At 37.8% G+C, this 17,185-nt stretch overlaps 2 protein-coding genes across 2 annotated transcripts in view; both read right to left on the bottom strand.

Moving 5' to 3' along the window:
* Nucleotides 1-1,368: 1,368 nt before the first annotated feature.
* LOC140163730 (E3 ubiquitin-protein ligase RNF213-like) lies at nucleotides 1,369-5,716 on the bottom strand. Its single transcript, XM_072187045.1, has 4 exons — nucleotides 5,657-5,716; nucleotides 4,444-4,524; nucleotides 3,101-3,279; nucleotides 1,369-2,371 (listed from the first exon to the last, which is right to left on the bottom strand). Exons 1-4 carry the CDS (start codon nucleotides 5,714-5,716, stop codon nucleotides 2,188-2,190), a joined length of 504 nt encoding a protein of 167 aa, XP_072043146.1. The 3' UTR covers nucleotides 1,369-2,187.
* Nucleotides 5,678-17,185, bottom strand: part of LOC140163729 (E3 ubiquitin-protein ligase rnf213-alpha-like) — a 175,020-nt gene continuing 163,512 nt past the window's right edge. The window contains exons 78-86 of the mRNA XM_072187044.1: nucleotides 14,211-14,364; nucleotides 13,214-13,388; nucleotides 12,407-12,519; nucleotides 11,518-11,796; nucleotides 10,687-10,828; nucleotides 8,894-8,962; nucleotides 8,052-8,232; nucleotides 6,900-7,179; nucleotides 5,678-5,844 (exon numbers count right to left, since the gene is read on the bottom strand). Coding sequence (XP_072043145.1) covers nucleotides 5,740-5,844; nucleotides 6,900-7,179; nucleotides 8,052-8,232; nucleotides 8,894-8,962; nucleotides 10,687-10,828; nucleotides 11,518-11,796; nucleotides 12,407-12,519; nucleotides 13,214-13,388; nucleotides 14,211-14,364 — 1,498 coding nt within the window. The 3' untranslated portion in view covers nucleotides 5,678-5,739. The remainder of the gene's footprint in view (nucleotides 5,845-6,899; nucleotides 7,180-8,051; nucleotides 8,233-8,893; nucleotides 8,963-10,686; nucleotides 10,829-11,517; nucleotides 11,797-12,406; nucleotides 12,520-13,213; nucleotides 13,389-14,210; nucleotides 14,365-17,185) is intronic.

Genomic DNA, 17,185 nt, shown 5'->3' with positions numbered 1-17,185 from the left:
AATACAAATAATCATAATTCTGAATGCCAATGACATTTCATGATTTTTACATACATTTTGAGAGTGCTATTAAACGCTTTATCATATTTTTCTGTACAAAATATTTGTCTAATTGGAGCACCAAGTGATCAACAATTATAATAGGCAGATTTGATCAATTATATCATGTCTAATGCATAAAACATGTAAATACTAGTGTACATTACTATCCTTCGTTATCTACTAATAGCGCCATACCATGCCAAATTTTACACCCTTGCACATGCTATCAAGATAGCAGGATCTTTGATAAAGATCCCGCTAGGATCGAAAGCTCAGGCTCCTAAAAACTTTGAAAAATACCAAAGTTCTTTTATTCTATCTTCATTTTGATATCTGGTTTTGTCTTTATCATATTGCTTTTACATTTTCAAAATGCACAAAACTGATTTTTGATGAATTTTTGCGTGTTCTGGGTCGGCAAATCACTGATAATCAATCCCTTTAAATGTCAGTAATGACTACTCAAAAATAACAAATCTATTTACATGAAACAATGCGAAACAATAATGCTGATATATATTATAAGCATACATCTACATAATGCTTGCCTTTGATTATATGGAATGGTATAACACTTAAATACATATTTATATCTTTTATAATCTAGTGTTTTTATCTTCCTTTTCTTTATAGCATTTGTTTATGTTTGTTATATATCTTTCTATATACAAATAAAGGCAAAATAAGTAACATATACGGGAAATGTGTATGTGTACATCTAGTGTGACACACTTCATATGTACAGCCTATCTTGGCTATGAAGTTCACAAATAATATAACAGATATCCAGTGCAACCCCAAATATTATTGTACCCATTTTTCTTCTTTTGCATTTGGGCTAGACTCCTCAGTATAATTTGCTATCAGTTGGTTGCTTTTTCAAAATATACCAGTATCCATTTATGTATTGTGCAGAATGGAAATAAAGGAACACTGCCTGCTGGGGTTTGAACCTACAACTTTGTGATCATAAGTCAAATTATGTTCCATTGCAGTAATGTGCCCTCAGCTACTTTGCAATATATGCTGGACAGTATTTAGAGAATAAAAGATTGGATTTTGTCTTTTGCCCATCCAATATCGTGTCATAATGGATGGGCTGGCCAATATTTTGAGTAGTGGATGCCGGCGCAGCCGGTATCCACTACGATAATGTTACTTTTGTGAGGACATCCCTGTTGTTTTAAATGAATGATACCATCACGAACATCTAAGCCGCCGAATCGCGTTCTTAGTTCTCGCATGTGTATTACGCGAATGCATTATCGCTACGATCATGAGGAGCAACAAGCGTGCATTGCCGTTGCGCGTGCGCTAGCGCCTGACTAATATCACTATCAACTATTGTGAGATGTTATACACCAGAAAACCAATCAAATTACGTGAATTCTTTACAAGACGCACCCATTGAATGGGTATTACCATACAAAAATACCACTGGTAAATATGGTGGTACATACTGGGAGAACGACTTAATTTGTGTCATATCTTAATTCTAGCTGTAGTTTTTAAATTAATTTGTTTGACTGAAAACCACATCAATATGTGCCAATATATATTTATCTCTACTTAAAACCATAATGTGTGATTTGCTTCACAGCGACGCCCTCAATTTTACTCAGATTTCTACTTTTTGCATAATTATAATGTCCAGTGATGTACTAAAATACCACATAAAAGACTAAGCCTGAAGTGCTTTAATAACAGTAAAATTTAACTTTTTATATTAAAACCGGGTCGACCCGGTTTTATTCAGAGTTCATCGATTGACTGCTCGCTAACATCTCCCGTGGATGTCAGCTTATGTGTACACACGGCGAGCGCGATGCTCTGTGTAGTATTACATGTTACGATCTGCGAGCGAGCGTAGAGGCGCTAGAATGAAATCGCAATTTTCTTCGTTACACCTCATTTGTTTGGCTCGAAATTAAAAGGGGATAATGTGATCAGTGAAAACAAACATTTAAACAGGAATGTATTTGTTGCATGCAAATCACACATTATTGACTTTTAAGTCAAACAAATTAAAGTGAAGTCAATGAAAATTTCAATATGAAACTCAAAACAAGTCACAAAACTTAAGAACTGGTGGGAATTGTTTCTACAAATATAATGCAAACTAAATGATTATGAATCACAAAAGTTTTACAGTTGTTGTTTTGAAAAGTGAACCACAGCCTTCCATGTATTCACAATATGCTGTAGTTGAAGCTCTCCTGGAAAGTACCTGTCCAGTCCATGGATTTCAGCTGCATAAGTTTCCTCAGTTGTACTCTCATCAATATCACCATATTTAGTATCCATGTAGGCTTCTAGGGTATCTATGATTCTACAAGGACAAAAATTATGGGATTAAACAATTTATCGTTTCAGTTCAAAAAAAAGAATATCACATCTTTTCTTTTTCCTTTGGGACTGACAATTTGTATAGTGCATTTAATATGTGTGAACCACAGCACTTACCAATAGTCACTAACTCCAGAAATAAAAGTGAACAATTCCCGCCCAATTGGTAGTGATTACTATACCATAAGGTCCCATTTAGCTCCAATTGTTGCTTTTCACTTATACTGGTAAGTTTGAAATAGATCCAAAAACTGAATGAGTTAAGCTCTAATATATTACCTCGACTGCCCATTATTCAGAATCATGCTCTCCGATTTGTTAAAACACATCATGTGAGAGCCATAATGGGTCAAGCGCCGTATCACATTTTACGCATAGCATATTACACTTGGTCATGCGTACAATATTTCTGTGACACATGATGTCACTTGCACTGTGATATGCGTACTGCATTACCTTGATGTAAACAACTTTAAATATATGAGGGGAAAAGTGGTATTTTCTCTTTAAAAATCACACTATTCTTGCGGTAAAGGCATGATAAACAAAGGTTGATGCCTTATCCTTTACACCCAAATAATGTGTCCTCGGCAGTAAGAACATTTAAATAATGGGTTAGGCTTCGCCTCGCCCATTATTTACGTTTTTACTGCCTCACACACATTATTTGGGTGTAAAGGACTTGGTATTACCCTTTATTTCTGAAACCTACCTCCATGAGACATCATGTTGTTCCTCGTAGGTGGAACTCTTCAAGTTCAGAGTAATGTATTCATAAAGCTCAGCTATCAATTGTTCCACATTGATATGTCTCAGTGCTTGTTGTATATTGTCTCGTTGAGTCGTATCCAGATCAGCTCGGTACTCATGCCCTATATCATCAAATGGATCCTATATAATATGAACAAAACAAAGATGTTCATCTATACAGAGTTTTGACTCAATAAGTAAGATATGTCATTGTAATAACCTTGAAATTCTATGTATTAACATCCTTGACATACTCAGTAATTATAGTATTTTTCATCCTGATGTGGCAGTGACGTCAACACGCTGAGACAACTGTTTCACGCGTGTATCTATGTGGCATCTTTAAGCGTGTGCATGTACACTAACACTTTGAGAGAATGCTGGCAAAGTTGCGCCCAATGAAATGCTCACTGACGTTTTTTATTAGGGTGAAAAATGGTGTATTAGGTCCTTTATTGGACTTCCACAATTAACTATCATCTTTATGTTCACTTGCAGCACCCAAAAAAACCCACCAAAGTTGACTTTAAATTAAAGTCATACTAACATCCACTTTCAAATGAAAAACTTTTAAGCAAAAAAGCACACAGTGTACTATTAAAATACAGTCCCCATTGATGAATGCAATTCAAGCAATTTCTGGGAGCTAATAATTAATTCATAATGAGTGTTGCACATGGTCAAATTGAGCTATCCGCCCTAATATCTCATTGTTTGCCTCACATACTGATCTATTTGACGCAACATGATCATTTCACATGCAGAGCTATAAGTTTAACACCATGATAAACAATGTTACTATAAAGATTGTGCATTCATTTTTCTTGACAGGGTATTTTTATGAAGAAGACACTTGGAAGTGTTAATACTGCTGAAATTTACATGTCAATCTTCCAAGTAGCATCGTTTAATGTGGAATAAAACTTATAGCTCTGTATGCGAAAAAAAATTACTTAAAGGCCTATTCAGTGATTTGCTGATCAGGAGGATCGTCAAAATCATTAAAATTCAGATTTTGGCACCTTTGTTAGTGTCATAGATGTACCAACATAGCCTGCTAATAGTTAAGAACTCATAATCACTGAATAAACCTTTAACATGGTATTAAGCTTATAGCTCTGTATGTGATGAAACAGACACCATGTGCTCGTAAGCTGAATTTATACTCCATCGCTGAGCGATGAGCGATTGGTATTTGACCAATAAGGTAGCGCACTTTTCCTAATGCAACAAAAAGCACTACCTCATTGGCTAAAAACCAGTCGCTATCGCTGAGCTATGTAGTATAAAACATTTCCAACACACCTGCTTATTTCTGCATGCTTGTTCCACAGCCAAAGTCTGCCACAAGGATAAAATGTGATGTACACGACAGTACTCATGAGCCTATGTAAAAATACAGGATTAAACTTTATTAATAGTCTGCTAATTTCCTTATTTTTTGTATTAGATATTGTGTTATGCACTTTTTTCATTATAGACGAATCCAACGAGCCATGTCATGGTCAGGATTTGGTTGGCCATTTTTGGGTCCCCGCAGCACCTAACTGGTGTTGTGACTGCCCAATTGGGTGGATTAAAGCCGCTTAAAATTCGATGTTAGATTCTTTTGTGTTGTAAACTGTCATCATTCTTTTGTCTACGTGTAACACAGGTGATAGAATGCAGTTTAAAATACCCTTCAAGGCCGCATCATTTCACATATTAGGTGAGATAGCTGGGTCCCCGTCACGGCTATGGCTGCCATTGAGGTGTAGGAGTGCGTGAAATTGGATTCGTCTATACCTTTTCAGAGGGAACAGTCAGAATTTATGTAGGTTTTGTTTGTGTTAGCTGTTAGTGACACAAGCATTTTGTTGAAGCATGCAAATCTGGTAAGTGGAGATGCCAAACTTGTTTTTTTTTTTTTTTTTTGGTTTGTTCCTTTGTCAAAAAATACCCCAAATAAGAAAAGGGGTGAATATGCAGGAAGGGGAGGTAAAAAACTTAATGCCTACCTACTGAGTTGAAATTGTTCATTCGACTGAATTGAGAAGTGATTGCTATGTGAGGGTGCTCAAATTGTGTGCAGCACTGAATGTTAGAAGCTGACAAGGCTTGATAAACTGACTGTTGAGCAATCGAGCTGACATTTAAAACAAAATCTGATGAGTTAAGTGGAGCACAATTTTCACTACATTGGTACATTAAGGGGGTACTACACCCTGCCCAATTTTGTGCCTATTTTTGCATTTTTCTCAAAAATTATGGCGCATTGGTGACAAGTAAGATATGTATATTACAGTGCAGTAGTTGTAGTCCTTGCCCCTATAATATACATATCTTATTTGTCACCAATGCGTTATAATTTTTGAGAAAAATGCAAAAAACATGTACAAAATTGGCCAGGGGTGTAGTACCCCCTTCAAAGTAACACAAATTGTGCATTTTAGCACAAGCTACAGAAAAGGTTTCACCAAATTCTCCCTCCCCCAAAAAAAAAAAAAAAAAAAATATTCTCACACTTCAAGTCATTTACCTTTGATGAGGCTTGAGGAGGCAGACTGAGAGTTGTATGCAGGTATTTCCTTATGTGCATATCAGGTTGGCATGGCGACGTCACTAGGAAACCAATAGCAATGACAAGAACAGCCAGACAGTCACTGAGATCAGACAAAGACTTGAGTTGGGACAGGATCTGATGCTGGACAGATGGGGTAAACTCTTCTGCAAATGAAATCAAAATATAATTGCAATGTTATAGGTGTGTCATGGAATAAGCAAAATAAGAAATGTTGGTCAGTCCCTCAAAGTTGTTTTAGGTTAAGGCAAGTGGGAAGGCAGGTGCCATGTTTTCAGTTTCAGCCATTTAACTAAAGTATGTTGTGTACTTCTCAATATTTATACATTGATCTTAAATCTCTCCACGCGGGCGACGACTGCAGACGACAAGTTTCAAATTTTTTTTAATTCAAAAATTTCAGAGTTGTACATTTTCATGCCCATATTTGGAATCAGCATGAAAAATGCATCAAAGTGAGTACAAACAAGCCTAGTATTGTTTCAGTGGTTCTTAAGATAGCTCTTGATATTTTCTTGGGATTTTTATGTTGAAGCCCATGGCTAGCATGCAGAGCATTAAAGGAAATTAGTCAAGGAAGCCAATAATCACTTCCATATGTCTTGCAGTTCTTGAGTTAAGGGCAATAATGTATAAAAACTAATGTTTTGGGCATTTTTCCCCTGTCCAGAGAAAAATCATGTACATGGGGGAGGAAATAACACTGCTTATATCAGGCCTTGTGATAGTGGTGTAGTGTCATAGGGGCACATGCTCCCAATCGAGCAAAATGGCTTGTGTCCCCCTCCCCAATCATGGTAGGTGTCCCCCAATAGGACGACTCACGCTACACCACTGCCTTGAGATCTCCTTTATAGAACCCATACCATAACTAGCAGCGTGTCAATATGTGTGTCACCGTCATGCTCCCTTCCAACTCACTTTAAGTAGATATGCTGACATCTTAAACCTTAAATCTATTGCAACTTGAAGGGAAAATGTTGTGATGATGCAAGGATGGAGTTGCCAATCAGGACTGTTGTGACTCAGTGACTAGATGCGAGTGACATGGCTTTCAGGTTACTACTACAAGTATGGCCAACAATCAAGTTGCATTTGATGTTGTTACTCCAGCAAACATGATGCAAACTAAATCTTTCTATTGACTTGCATTTTGTAAACAAACAAACAAAATAAACAAACAGTCACATTCCTGACTTACTTGAGGTATCCTATTCCTAAGCGTCTGAAACACTACCGCATCATGCGAGTCTTGGCGGAAGACAAGCTGCTCTATCTTGCGAATGATCTCAGGGCGCCCTCTCATGAAGCGTTCTTCAATTTGTCTCTGAAGCGCTGGTAAGTTGAAGGTATGAGTAGTACCTTGTCCTGCCTCCATTGCATAGTCTCTGTGCGACAGGACTAGAGGAAGAAGATCTGTGTCTTTATCATATGCTACAAGATGGTTGTGTGTGGCATCACTCGGCTGGATAGGATCACACCTGCAACAAAATGAATGGGAAAAAAATTACGACTTTTGTTTTGGTGACATGCGGATTGCGGAAGCCAATGCAAAGATAAGTTTGTGGCATGCTTCAATCACAGCCTAAAGTTTGTGAACATGGGGCATACATTCTCAATCAAGTATCATCCTAAAATCAGTGTCATTTGCGGGTAATGAGGATGTGTCATCAGCAACCAAGTTTCGGGGAGAAGCAGCGGATCAGATCATCTGTGATAATTCACTCGGTCGGACATCCGGGAACCTTGTCCCCTTCGTCCCCTTTGCACAAGCGCGCGCATAGCAACCAGCTCGAGAAAGGGGAACTGCACATGCGCACACTGGTTTTACAAGGCTATTTCCCCTTTGTGACGTCAGCCCGACCAAGAGAATGCCATCAGCCAAGATGGCAAAAGCTCAGATTCTGAGTAATATTTTACTGGATTTGGCTAAAGCTTATATTGCATGGATGTCGGGCCATTTTTTCCTTACAGTTTTAAAGTTTCAGCTCCTAACAGATTCTGACCAAATTTACAGGACAAGGTGCTGAATACTAGTCTGTATTAAGCCCAAGATCGCATTAGTTGGAGAAAGCTTGTAGATCGCCTGCTCCGCAGCCGACTGATGATGATGATTTAGTAATTGGAGCAAGAACAATCAATCAAATCAGCACTGGTTGCTCACATGGTCAAAGTCCCTAATTAGCTGTTATGTTTTCAGCTTTTGCTGTTTAATACCTGAATCAAGAAACTATGGCAGAGTTGACAGATACTGAGGATGTGTGGGTAAGTGATGGCAGCCATGATAGAGCCTTGTTCTGTAAACATTCTCAAAAACCACAAAATAATAATTAACAAAAAACCAATTACATACTTTGTTGTACTTTTGGTAGTCCGTTGGTAGAATTGTACCATTTCATTGTGTGTTCCTATGAGGAAATCTACCAATGCGGTAGAGCAAAGTCCAGCTTCCCTCCGTGTTGGTAGCATCATAGCAATACTATGTGATGTATCCATCACCTGATTACATAGGTCACGGGGTACTACAATGCCACCTAGAGAAAAAAAGAAAAGCAATGGTAAATTTAATAGATACATTTGAAAAATAAATGACTTACTACTTTTGAGAAACATATTTGGCTCTGAAATCAATGGGCATATATAGCTATGAGCAAATTGGAATTTCTGTAAAGTGGCCACAAAAATTAAAATTGGACAAAAATGCAACAAAACAAGATCCGCAACTCTCTGTGTGCTTCTCCAAAATAGTTACACACTTTCATCCCAGACCCAATCTCTGGAACCTTTTAAGGTTGTGCTCTTGATCCCCCTTCTGCAGACTATCTCTAACAAAAATCTCATTTTACCCCCTGCATGCCTTCCTGCGTCAGTTGTCAAGTGCCAAACTGGAACATGCGTGTTGCGTCCATGTAGTGTACTAAGCGTGTACGCAATGGATTATGTAAGGCGCGTGTATGCCTTCTCCTGCACCGCGCTATGTGTGTGTGTTTATCGTGGAGCCACTAGCGTTCATAGTGTTCCAGTTTTGCCAAGAAATACTTTTTTGTCAGTTTGTCACCCATTTGTATACTGGTCCTTTTTGTGTTTGTTTGTGTTTCAGGCTTCCCTTTCATTTATAGTGGCCTCTGAGCCACTATTGGGTTTTGCCTGGCTTTGGCCAAATAGAATGTTAATAATAAAAAAATGAACACTTACCGTAACTTGGTATGTAGTCTCTGACTTGATTCCATACTTTGATGAATATCTGAACCAACTGATGTACATCTGAAGGCAAAACAATAAACAAATACATTATGTATCATCTAAATGCACTGCATCACTTTTAACTGAGGATATAATGAAAATAGTGTCTCCAGGGATCAAAATTCTTGGGTACCAAACAAATCAGATATGTAGTGCAGGCCTTGTCTTTTAAAATATCCAGGAGTGCTATAAATCGCACTCCTAAAGACATTTAGGAGTGCTAAAATCACAGTCCTCAACACATTAACACAATCATATTTTTAGGAGTGCGCACTCCTAGGGGTCATTTAAGGCCAAAGTAATGGAAGACACATTCGTTCACGCCCAAATTTGAGATTTCTTGATATTTATCAACACAAGATGTATTCTTTCACTTGAAACTGATAAAATACAACTTGCTAATATTTACTCGTATTTTTGCTTGATTTGTTTCACTCTTTTCAACTCTAAAAAGTCACATAGCTCAAGACAGCTTAGTAAATTGGCGGGAAATAATGAGTCAGAAATGCGCGAATGCGAAATATTTTGATTACCAGCGTGATTCGCTTAGCGTGACGCGGCGCAACTCTGCGCGTATGTCCAGCGCAGTCTAGGCGCATTCGGTTTGTTGTTCACGCCAGCAAATGTGGTGTAAACAAAACAAACATTTGCAGTCAAAATGCCACTTAGATTTTTTAATTATTTTGAATTTTGGCGCACTGAAAGCAGACATTATAGATTTATTGGTGCAAAAAGATGCATATTTAGACCATGCACCAGATACAGCTTTTAGAAGCGAGAAAGTCTTACCGTTTTAAAATATAAGGACGTTTTGTGCATAATTTTGACATTTTTTTACTAAAACAGTGATTTCTCAGAGTTCACTTTTGACAATATTGCACGATTTTTGTGACAAGATAACTCGCAAAATATGCAAGCAAAAGGTAAACTTTGTGCACTATCGTTTAGAGTACATCAAAGCCTAGGGAAGGTTTTCGCATTTTTACCGTTTTAAAATATAAGGACGTTTTGTGCATAATTTTGACATTTTTTTACTAAAACATCGATTTCTCAGAGTTCACTTTTGACAATATTGCACGATTTTTGTGACAAGATAACTCGCAAAATATGCAAGCAAAAGGTAAACTTTGTGCACTATCGTTTAGAGTACATCAAAGCCTAGGGAAGGTTTTCTCATTTTTTTTTCAAAATATTAGTTTTAAACAAAAAATATACACCATTCTGTGCAATTTTTAGCTTAATAGAGTGACAAAATTGCTTTTTTCACATGTTTTTTCAATATTTTGAAAAAGAGACGAATTTAAAAAAAAAATCAAAAAACCTTCCCTTTATGTCTCTTCTTTATGAAAAGCTTTACTCCGAACGGATTTTTTTCTAAGTTGTCACAAAAAAATTGGGGTAAAAAAGTGAATTTTTGTGATTTTTTCAAAAACTTAAGATTTTTGAACAAATCTGACGTCACCATGGGATTCCTTGACTCATTTCCTTTCCAAAAATGTATAGTTTTATAAACTTTTGACATACAATTCAGAAATAATGATGCTCGAAAAGGTCCATGTTCACTGGCCTTTAGGAGTGCAGAGGTGCAATCACACTCGCACTCCTCAAATTTCAAGGCCTGGATAAAGGAGGTCCCCTTGCAGAACTGGTGATTGAGCTATTTTCAATTTTTCAGAACAATAGAATGCGGTTGGTTCAGCCACGGCAATGGTACCTGCAGTAGGGTTGTTGACGCCATCTCTTACCTGGCATGGCTTTGTTCAAGAACTCTTGAATGGTCATCTTTGTTGCTTCCGCTGCATCAATCCGTCTGTGAAACTGGTCAATGAGAACCTGCTGGAGTCTAATCAGGTCTGGCAAATGACCCACCATGGACAAGATGTGATCCTGAAAATGTTTGTTGCAATAACTATATAGTTTGAGTTTTATTTGTTTTCTGTGTCCGAGTACAATCTTAATTTTGTATTAACAGAAAATTTAAATCTATATTTCAATATCACAGTTGATATAATTATAATCATATATATTTGAAGGCACAGCTAAAGAAAATAAGTTTTCATCATGATTTCCATAAATTTGTGATCATAACTTGGTATATTTGGAATATTTTATGATACAATTTATGATCACTCTAATTCTAACCCCTGGGTCCTAACCCAAACTCTAAACCAAAAAAGGCAATTTTTATGTAGGCCTATCTGTTTTATTGTACATGCAAAATATTGGTTGTACCAGAGAGATTATAGTCCTGACTTGCATGTTGCTCATGGAGGGCTTAAAAGCGTACCTCTGTACTGTTTGGCCATGCATCCGACAAATTTTGCCCAAACCTATGTAATTTCTCGAGGTTAAAGATGGAAATTATTGTTTCATTTTGAACCCCCAAGCTTGACAATTCAATATGGAAGAATTACCGTAGCAATACACACTGGGTTCTTTTTTGATTTAATAGGTTATACTCCTAGTTGAGAATGACAATGAAGTTCACAATAGCAAATTATACTTGGTACTTTTAAGGTTTAATTATCCATGATTACATTTCCTTAAAAATATGTAGAAATAACAGCAGCACTAACCTTAGCAAGAAATTCACGTAACAATACAAATGATGTTTGTCCACCATTATCATCCTGAACATTATGCAGCCTGTCCAGATACTGCAGTAGACTCTCAATAGTAATCTGTGGTCTGTATTGCCACACATCTGGGAAGGTATGAAGCACACACATATCCTGGGGATCACTTATTCCACTTGTTGGCTGGGATTTGTGCAGCAGGTGCATCAAAGGATTGGTGCTGAATCTCTTGTCTGACTGAAGAGTCTGATTTGCTGCTTTAACCTTGTCTTCCAAGTGCTGAATTAGAAGATCATTTGGAAAAATAAATTGGAAAAAATTTTAACATACATGAGTACAAAAATTTAAGTTCAGTATAAAAAAAAAAAAGCGCAGTGATTTGTAGTGCACTATGTACAGACACAACACCTATATGTTGATCCACAAGCCTCAGCACACTTTACACGTTCTCGCTGACCACTATGGCCTCACATCATTCCATAAACTATTCACAACAACTCGTGGACTTTGCAGCTTAGGTGCGCACACCCTAGACATTCCACAATTGACCTTTGCAGCCAGGATTTGCTCCCTGAGTTTCATACAGGTTACACCGTGACAATTACTAGCAGTAAGTTTGATCCTTGTCCAGATGATTTTCAAACTAACTCAATTTTCACCGCCAAAGCTCAAACCAGCAACCTCTCACACCATAGTCGAACGCCTTATCGAATGAGCTATCTTAACAGTGGGACAACTTTGAAATTTTGCCTAACAATTTTAGACCTGAACTCATAACAAAATAGAAGTACTCTAAAACTTGTGTACAAAGAATCATGAGCCTTCATTGTTGGCCATTATAAGGAATACCTGCAAGGATTTTTAATGATTTTTAAAATTACAATCATACCTCCACAATTGGTGTCACATACGCCTTAGCAAATGCAGCTTCCCAAGATGCTCTTGATTTCTTGGAGGTCAATAAATTGTCCCAATTGGTGCCCTCTTCAGAGTCTCTCCTTCCTATAAAAATTGTTTACATTAAGAATTTTACAAATTTACATAAACATTTCGATTGGTCACAAATAAACACAACAAAACAAAGAGCATTTCAGAATTGAAACTCAAACATCCCAAATCAGAATCCTGAGTGTACTACTATTTGTTCTTTCGTTGTATGCCATGCTAGAAATGTTAATTTACTATTCTAGATGAGCTGTAGAAACAATCCCCGAAAGCATAAATAATGGCCTCATGTAGTCTATGAATTTAACAAACTTTAAGCTCTGAAACCCAGAATAATCCATATAAAATAGTATTTTATATAGCTGCAATGTTGGCCTTATAGTTATGACATCAATGGGCTTCTTCAAAACAAAAATTTTATGGTGGACATACAGCTTCTGAATAAGCTCAATCCTACCACCATTCTTACCATGTTGCTGATTGGCTCAAGAAATCCTAATAGTCTTCTTGTAACCAATCAGCAGGAAGTACTCATGGGGTTAATGCCTCTTCAGCCCTACCACCATTCTTACCATGTTGCTTATTGGCTCAATAAATCATCACAGACTTCTTGTAGCCAATCAGCAGGTAGTACCCATGGGGTTCAGGTGTCAACAATAAAATTGTTAATTTGGTCCATATTTGTGTGACACTTTTGTAGTGAAGACATTTAGTCGACCGCTGAAGCTTGCAATATATTTATACCCCTTACTTTGATTATCTTGCTTCTTTGTGGCAATCCGTTGTAGCACAAGATGTACGATAAAGAGGCAATCATCAAAACTCTTGCCCCAAGATGCAGCCATCAGTTGCATATCTGCCTCGATGTGTTGCCATAGAAAATGACCAACTGCTTCAGGTTGAGAGTCAATCAGGTCCTGTACATCCTGAAAATCAAAGATTCAAGGATAATTTTATCATAACATTTTATGCTTTGGGTTACACAATTTCATTTCTGAAAAGAACTAGAAATAATATCAGAGATTCATGTGGGAGAATGGTGGATACAAGACATAATGATTGAGGCTTCACATGACCGCTCACAATTACAAGCATCGGTTTCCCCTGTGTAAAATGCAAACCCTTCCTCCTCCTATTAGCTCCAAGTCCACTCATCATTTTGGACAGGTAATTTGTTTCTGGGACAGGCAAAATGAATGCCTTTGACAGCTAAGCTTGTATTATAGCTGTTGAAAAGTTCATTAGACTCATAAGATAATCAAATTTACAAATGAATGTCATATGAACATAATAATATGTTTTAACTCATTGAAACTTTTAATGCATGTTGTCAAATTTAGGATGAGCAATTTTATTCAAACGATTGGAAAACCTCAGACAGTGTCCTCCCCTTGACTTCACCCCATTTCACATACCCTTATAGTAACAAAACAGGTTTCCTACACTCAGGGTCTTAGCTAGAAATTGAGGGTTGCCCGTCATTTGAATAAAATTGCCTGTCCTAATTTGACCTTTAAAACATTTACCAGACGTCTATAGCCCATTGGGGGTTCAAAGAGTTCAAATATGTGCTGATATGGCCTTCTCCTACAAATCTGGTCTACTAAAAAGATCAATTAGCTTCTCAAAACATAAAATTTATAATATAGCATCTGCCAATGGCATTAATTTTGCCCGTCCCAGGAGCAAACTCCCTGTCTAAATTGACGGCCAGACGGGTGGCTAGCTAAGACCCTGCCTACACTTACCTGCGATTTTGTGACAGCAGCTCCTATCATCACCGAATGCATAATAACCCTAACAATTGATAAGGCTAGTGCTGATAACTGTCGTTCAGCTACAGGCCTAGCTTGTCTGCCACTAGCATCGCCAAGAATGTGCCTATGTGCGGTTGTGTCGGCCCTACATGAATCAAACCAAATAGCATGCCAATTAATTATTAGGAATTCTCTGGCAATCATAACATTATGAAGGGCAAATTGCCTGGAGGGTCACAGTATTTCACACTGTGAAAATCATTGGGCCCCTTCTTAAGGATACTACCTCTTTTCGAGGTTTTGAGCAAAAAATGGGATGAATTTGCCACATTAAATATCAAATTTGGCCCAGAAATAATCATCAGAAAAATAAAAGTTATACCTCATCTTAAAGGTAAAGGTTTATATATTACTATTTTCTCATTGTTATTTTTATAGCCTTAATCAGATTTTCACTTGAAGCCTATGACTTGGGTCCTCGCTTGCACCACTCGCTGTTTTATTTTTGGACCATTGACATTATGTTATACTTCACACCGATTTCTCTACCAAATTGTAGGCATATGTCAAACATTCCAAAATTACATTCTTGCTATAAAATTTTAATATCTGAGCCTCCGAAATACAATTTACAAGTTCTAGAAAACGTAAATTTTCGACTGAACTTTTGAATCTGTCAAACTGTCTTTAAACTCTCAGGAATTCATAGATTGATTCATTATTTCCCAAAAATTCAACTTTGCAAGACATCCAGGCATGTTGGTTTTCAAGCACATGTAACATTTGAGGCAATATTATCGACCAATTTTTCAGAATTGGGCGGTTTAGATGGCTGTGTACTCTAATTTTGGCTTAATTACATTTCTACGCTAGCACATGTGTTTAGGTCAAAAATGTAATTTTGTCGTAAGTTAGCGCTCAAAATCAACTAAAATGGGAACGTTGATAGTCTACGTTGGAGCATAATTAATATGCCACACGGTTTACTTACATCGGTCAGCTCAAAAGGAGGCAATTTCCATTTTATATTCCTCTACTTGACGCCTCTCGGACAAATTTTTTTAAATGGCCGCATTCTGTTGACATATGCATATGCGCCACTGCATAGAGCAGGTCATGAATATTAATGAGCTAGCGTGTCGGATTGAGTTATTTTTCTTTCTTTTATTTTTCTTTCACTCACAAACTCACTCAAATATTACTCTTTAGGCGTACACCGAAGTAAGTTTAAAATCAATCAATCAATCAATCAGTCAATCAATCAATCAATCAATCAATCAATCAATCAATCAATCAATCAATCAATCAATCAATCAATCAATCAATCATCAATAATCAATCAATCAATCAATCAATCAATCAATCAATCAATTAATTAATTAATGCTTGGACCAATCTGAAGTAATTAAAATAAGCAAGTAGGCCCATCGCTTCGCCCCAGAGAGTGAGGGGCGGCGGGCAGGTTATTTTGGGCAGGCAGAAGTAGGCAGCAAGCAATTTTGGCACCCGAGGGCTCATAATTATTACACAACAAATTTGATTTTTTTTTGGAACAGAAGGATCATCAAACAATTTTTATACAGCGACAATTAAGGGTTCATCTACAGTTACACGGACGCAGGCGCACATTGTTGCTTCGGGTTCTATCTTTTTTAATTTAACTAAGGGGTGGGGTAATTATGTTTATTTCGCGCCCGAGGGGTGGTAAATGGCGTAGCTAGCAGTGGCGGCACTAGGGTGGCGGGGGGTCAAGGGCATTCCCCTAGACACGTAGCAAGGGGCTGCCCTCTGTGAGAAGCCTTGCCCCTATTTCCCGGGGATGCTGGCCGCCCTGATATTTAAGATTTTGAGGCCTTTTTTGTCATTTTCAGCCCGGGCATTTAGCCCAGTTTTGACAATTTTCGTCAAAGTTTTTCCCCCTGGATATTTGCATTGCCCCCCTCAGAAAAAGTCCTGGCTACGCCACTGCATCCTCCAAATGCTTTTCTTTCCCCAGTTCCCCCACCCACTTTCAACGTAGCCCCCCTTACAAAAGTTCAACTTTTTACAATTTTGGTCAAAATTGGTTGACTTCCCCCTACAATTCACCTTGTCCCCCATTGCCCCCCCCTCCCCAAAAAAAAAAAAAAAGGGAGTGGGTTGGTATGTATGCCTAAATGGGGAGACAGCCTGTCAAACCCTCCCCCCTTGCACATGCCAAATTTTTGTGATCACAATTTCCAAACCTTAAATGATCATGTATGTTCCGAGGGCAGCGAGAAGGAAAATAATATGCGATTCCATATTTTGCTTGCCCCTCCCCTAGGCCTTACCCGATCGCCAAAATTGTCTTGCTCCCCCCTCATAATTATTGGCTCATAATTATTGCACAGCCCCTAAATGATTGGATTCTGACAAATGGTCTTGCAATATTAATTCTAATACATCATCAGTTCAGGCAAATCATACACAGCCCTAGTAGTATACTACGCAAGTACGCATGACGTCACCTCATTAATATTATCAACCAGGCAGTCTCGGGTGCCAATGTAACTCAGCGCTTCTAGTTTCACCACAGTGGTTACACACGTGGGTTGCCAAACCCGCGATTTGGTAGCCCAATTGGGCGACTTTTGAAGAGTTTTCCCACGACTTTTGACAATTTCCTGTCCCATAGAAACCAATGGTTAAGAAAAAAATTGGGCGACTTTTCAACATTGGCTCCCGCGACTTCCGATAGTTTCATGTCCAATAGAAACCAATGGTAAAGAGAAAAATGGGCGACTTTTTGATTATTTGACCCACGATTCGGGCTGAAATCTTTTGGCAACTGAGACTACATACATCGCTAACAAATAAGCGTCCTTAACAACCATCTACCAAAATTCAAGCGTCCTTAACAACCATCTACCAAAATTCAAAATTGTCGAAATAGGACACTTTCATGGTTTTTTTTCGTTTTTTTTTTTAAATCACCTGATTAATAG

The sequence above is a fragment of the Amphiura filiformis genome, chromosome 11, assembly GCF_039555335.1.
Source record: "Amphiura filiformis chromosome 11, Afil_fr2py, whole genome shotgun sequence".
Taxonomy (NCBI): Eukaryota; Metazoa; Echinodermata; class Ophiuroidea; order Amphilepidida; family Amphiuridae; genus Amphiura; species Amphiura filiformis.
The sequence above is the reverse complement of the archived record's forward strand: the minus strand, read 5'-3'. Positions and strand labels throughout refer to the sequence as shown.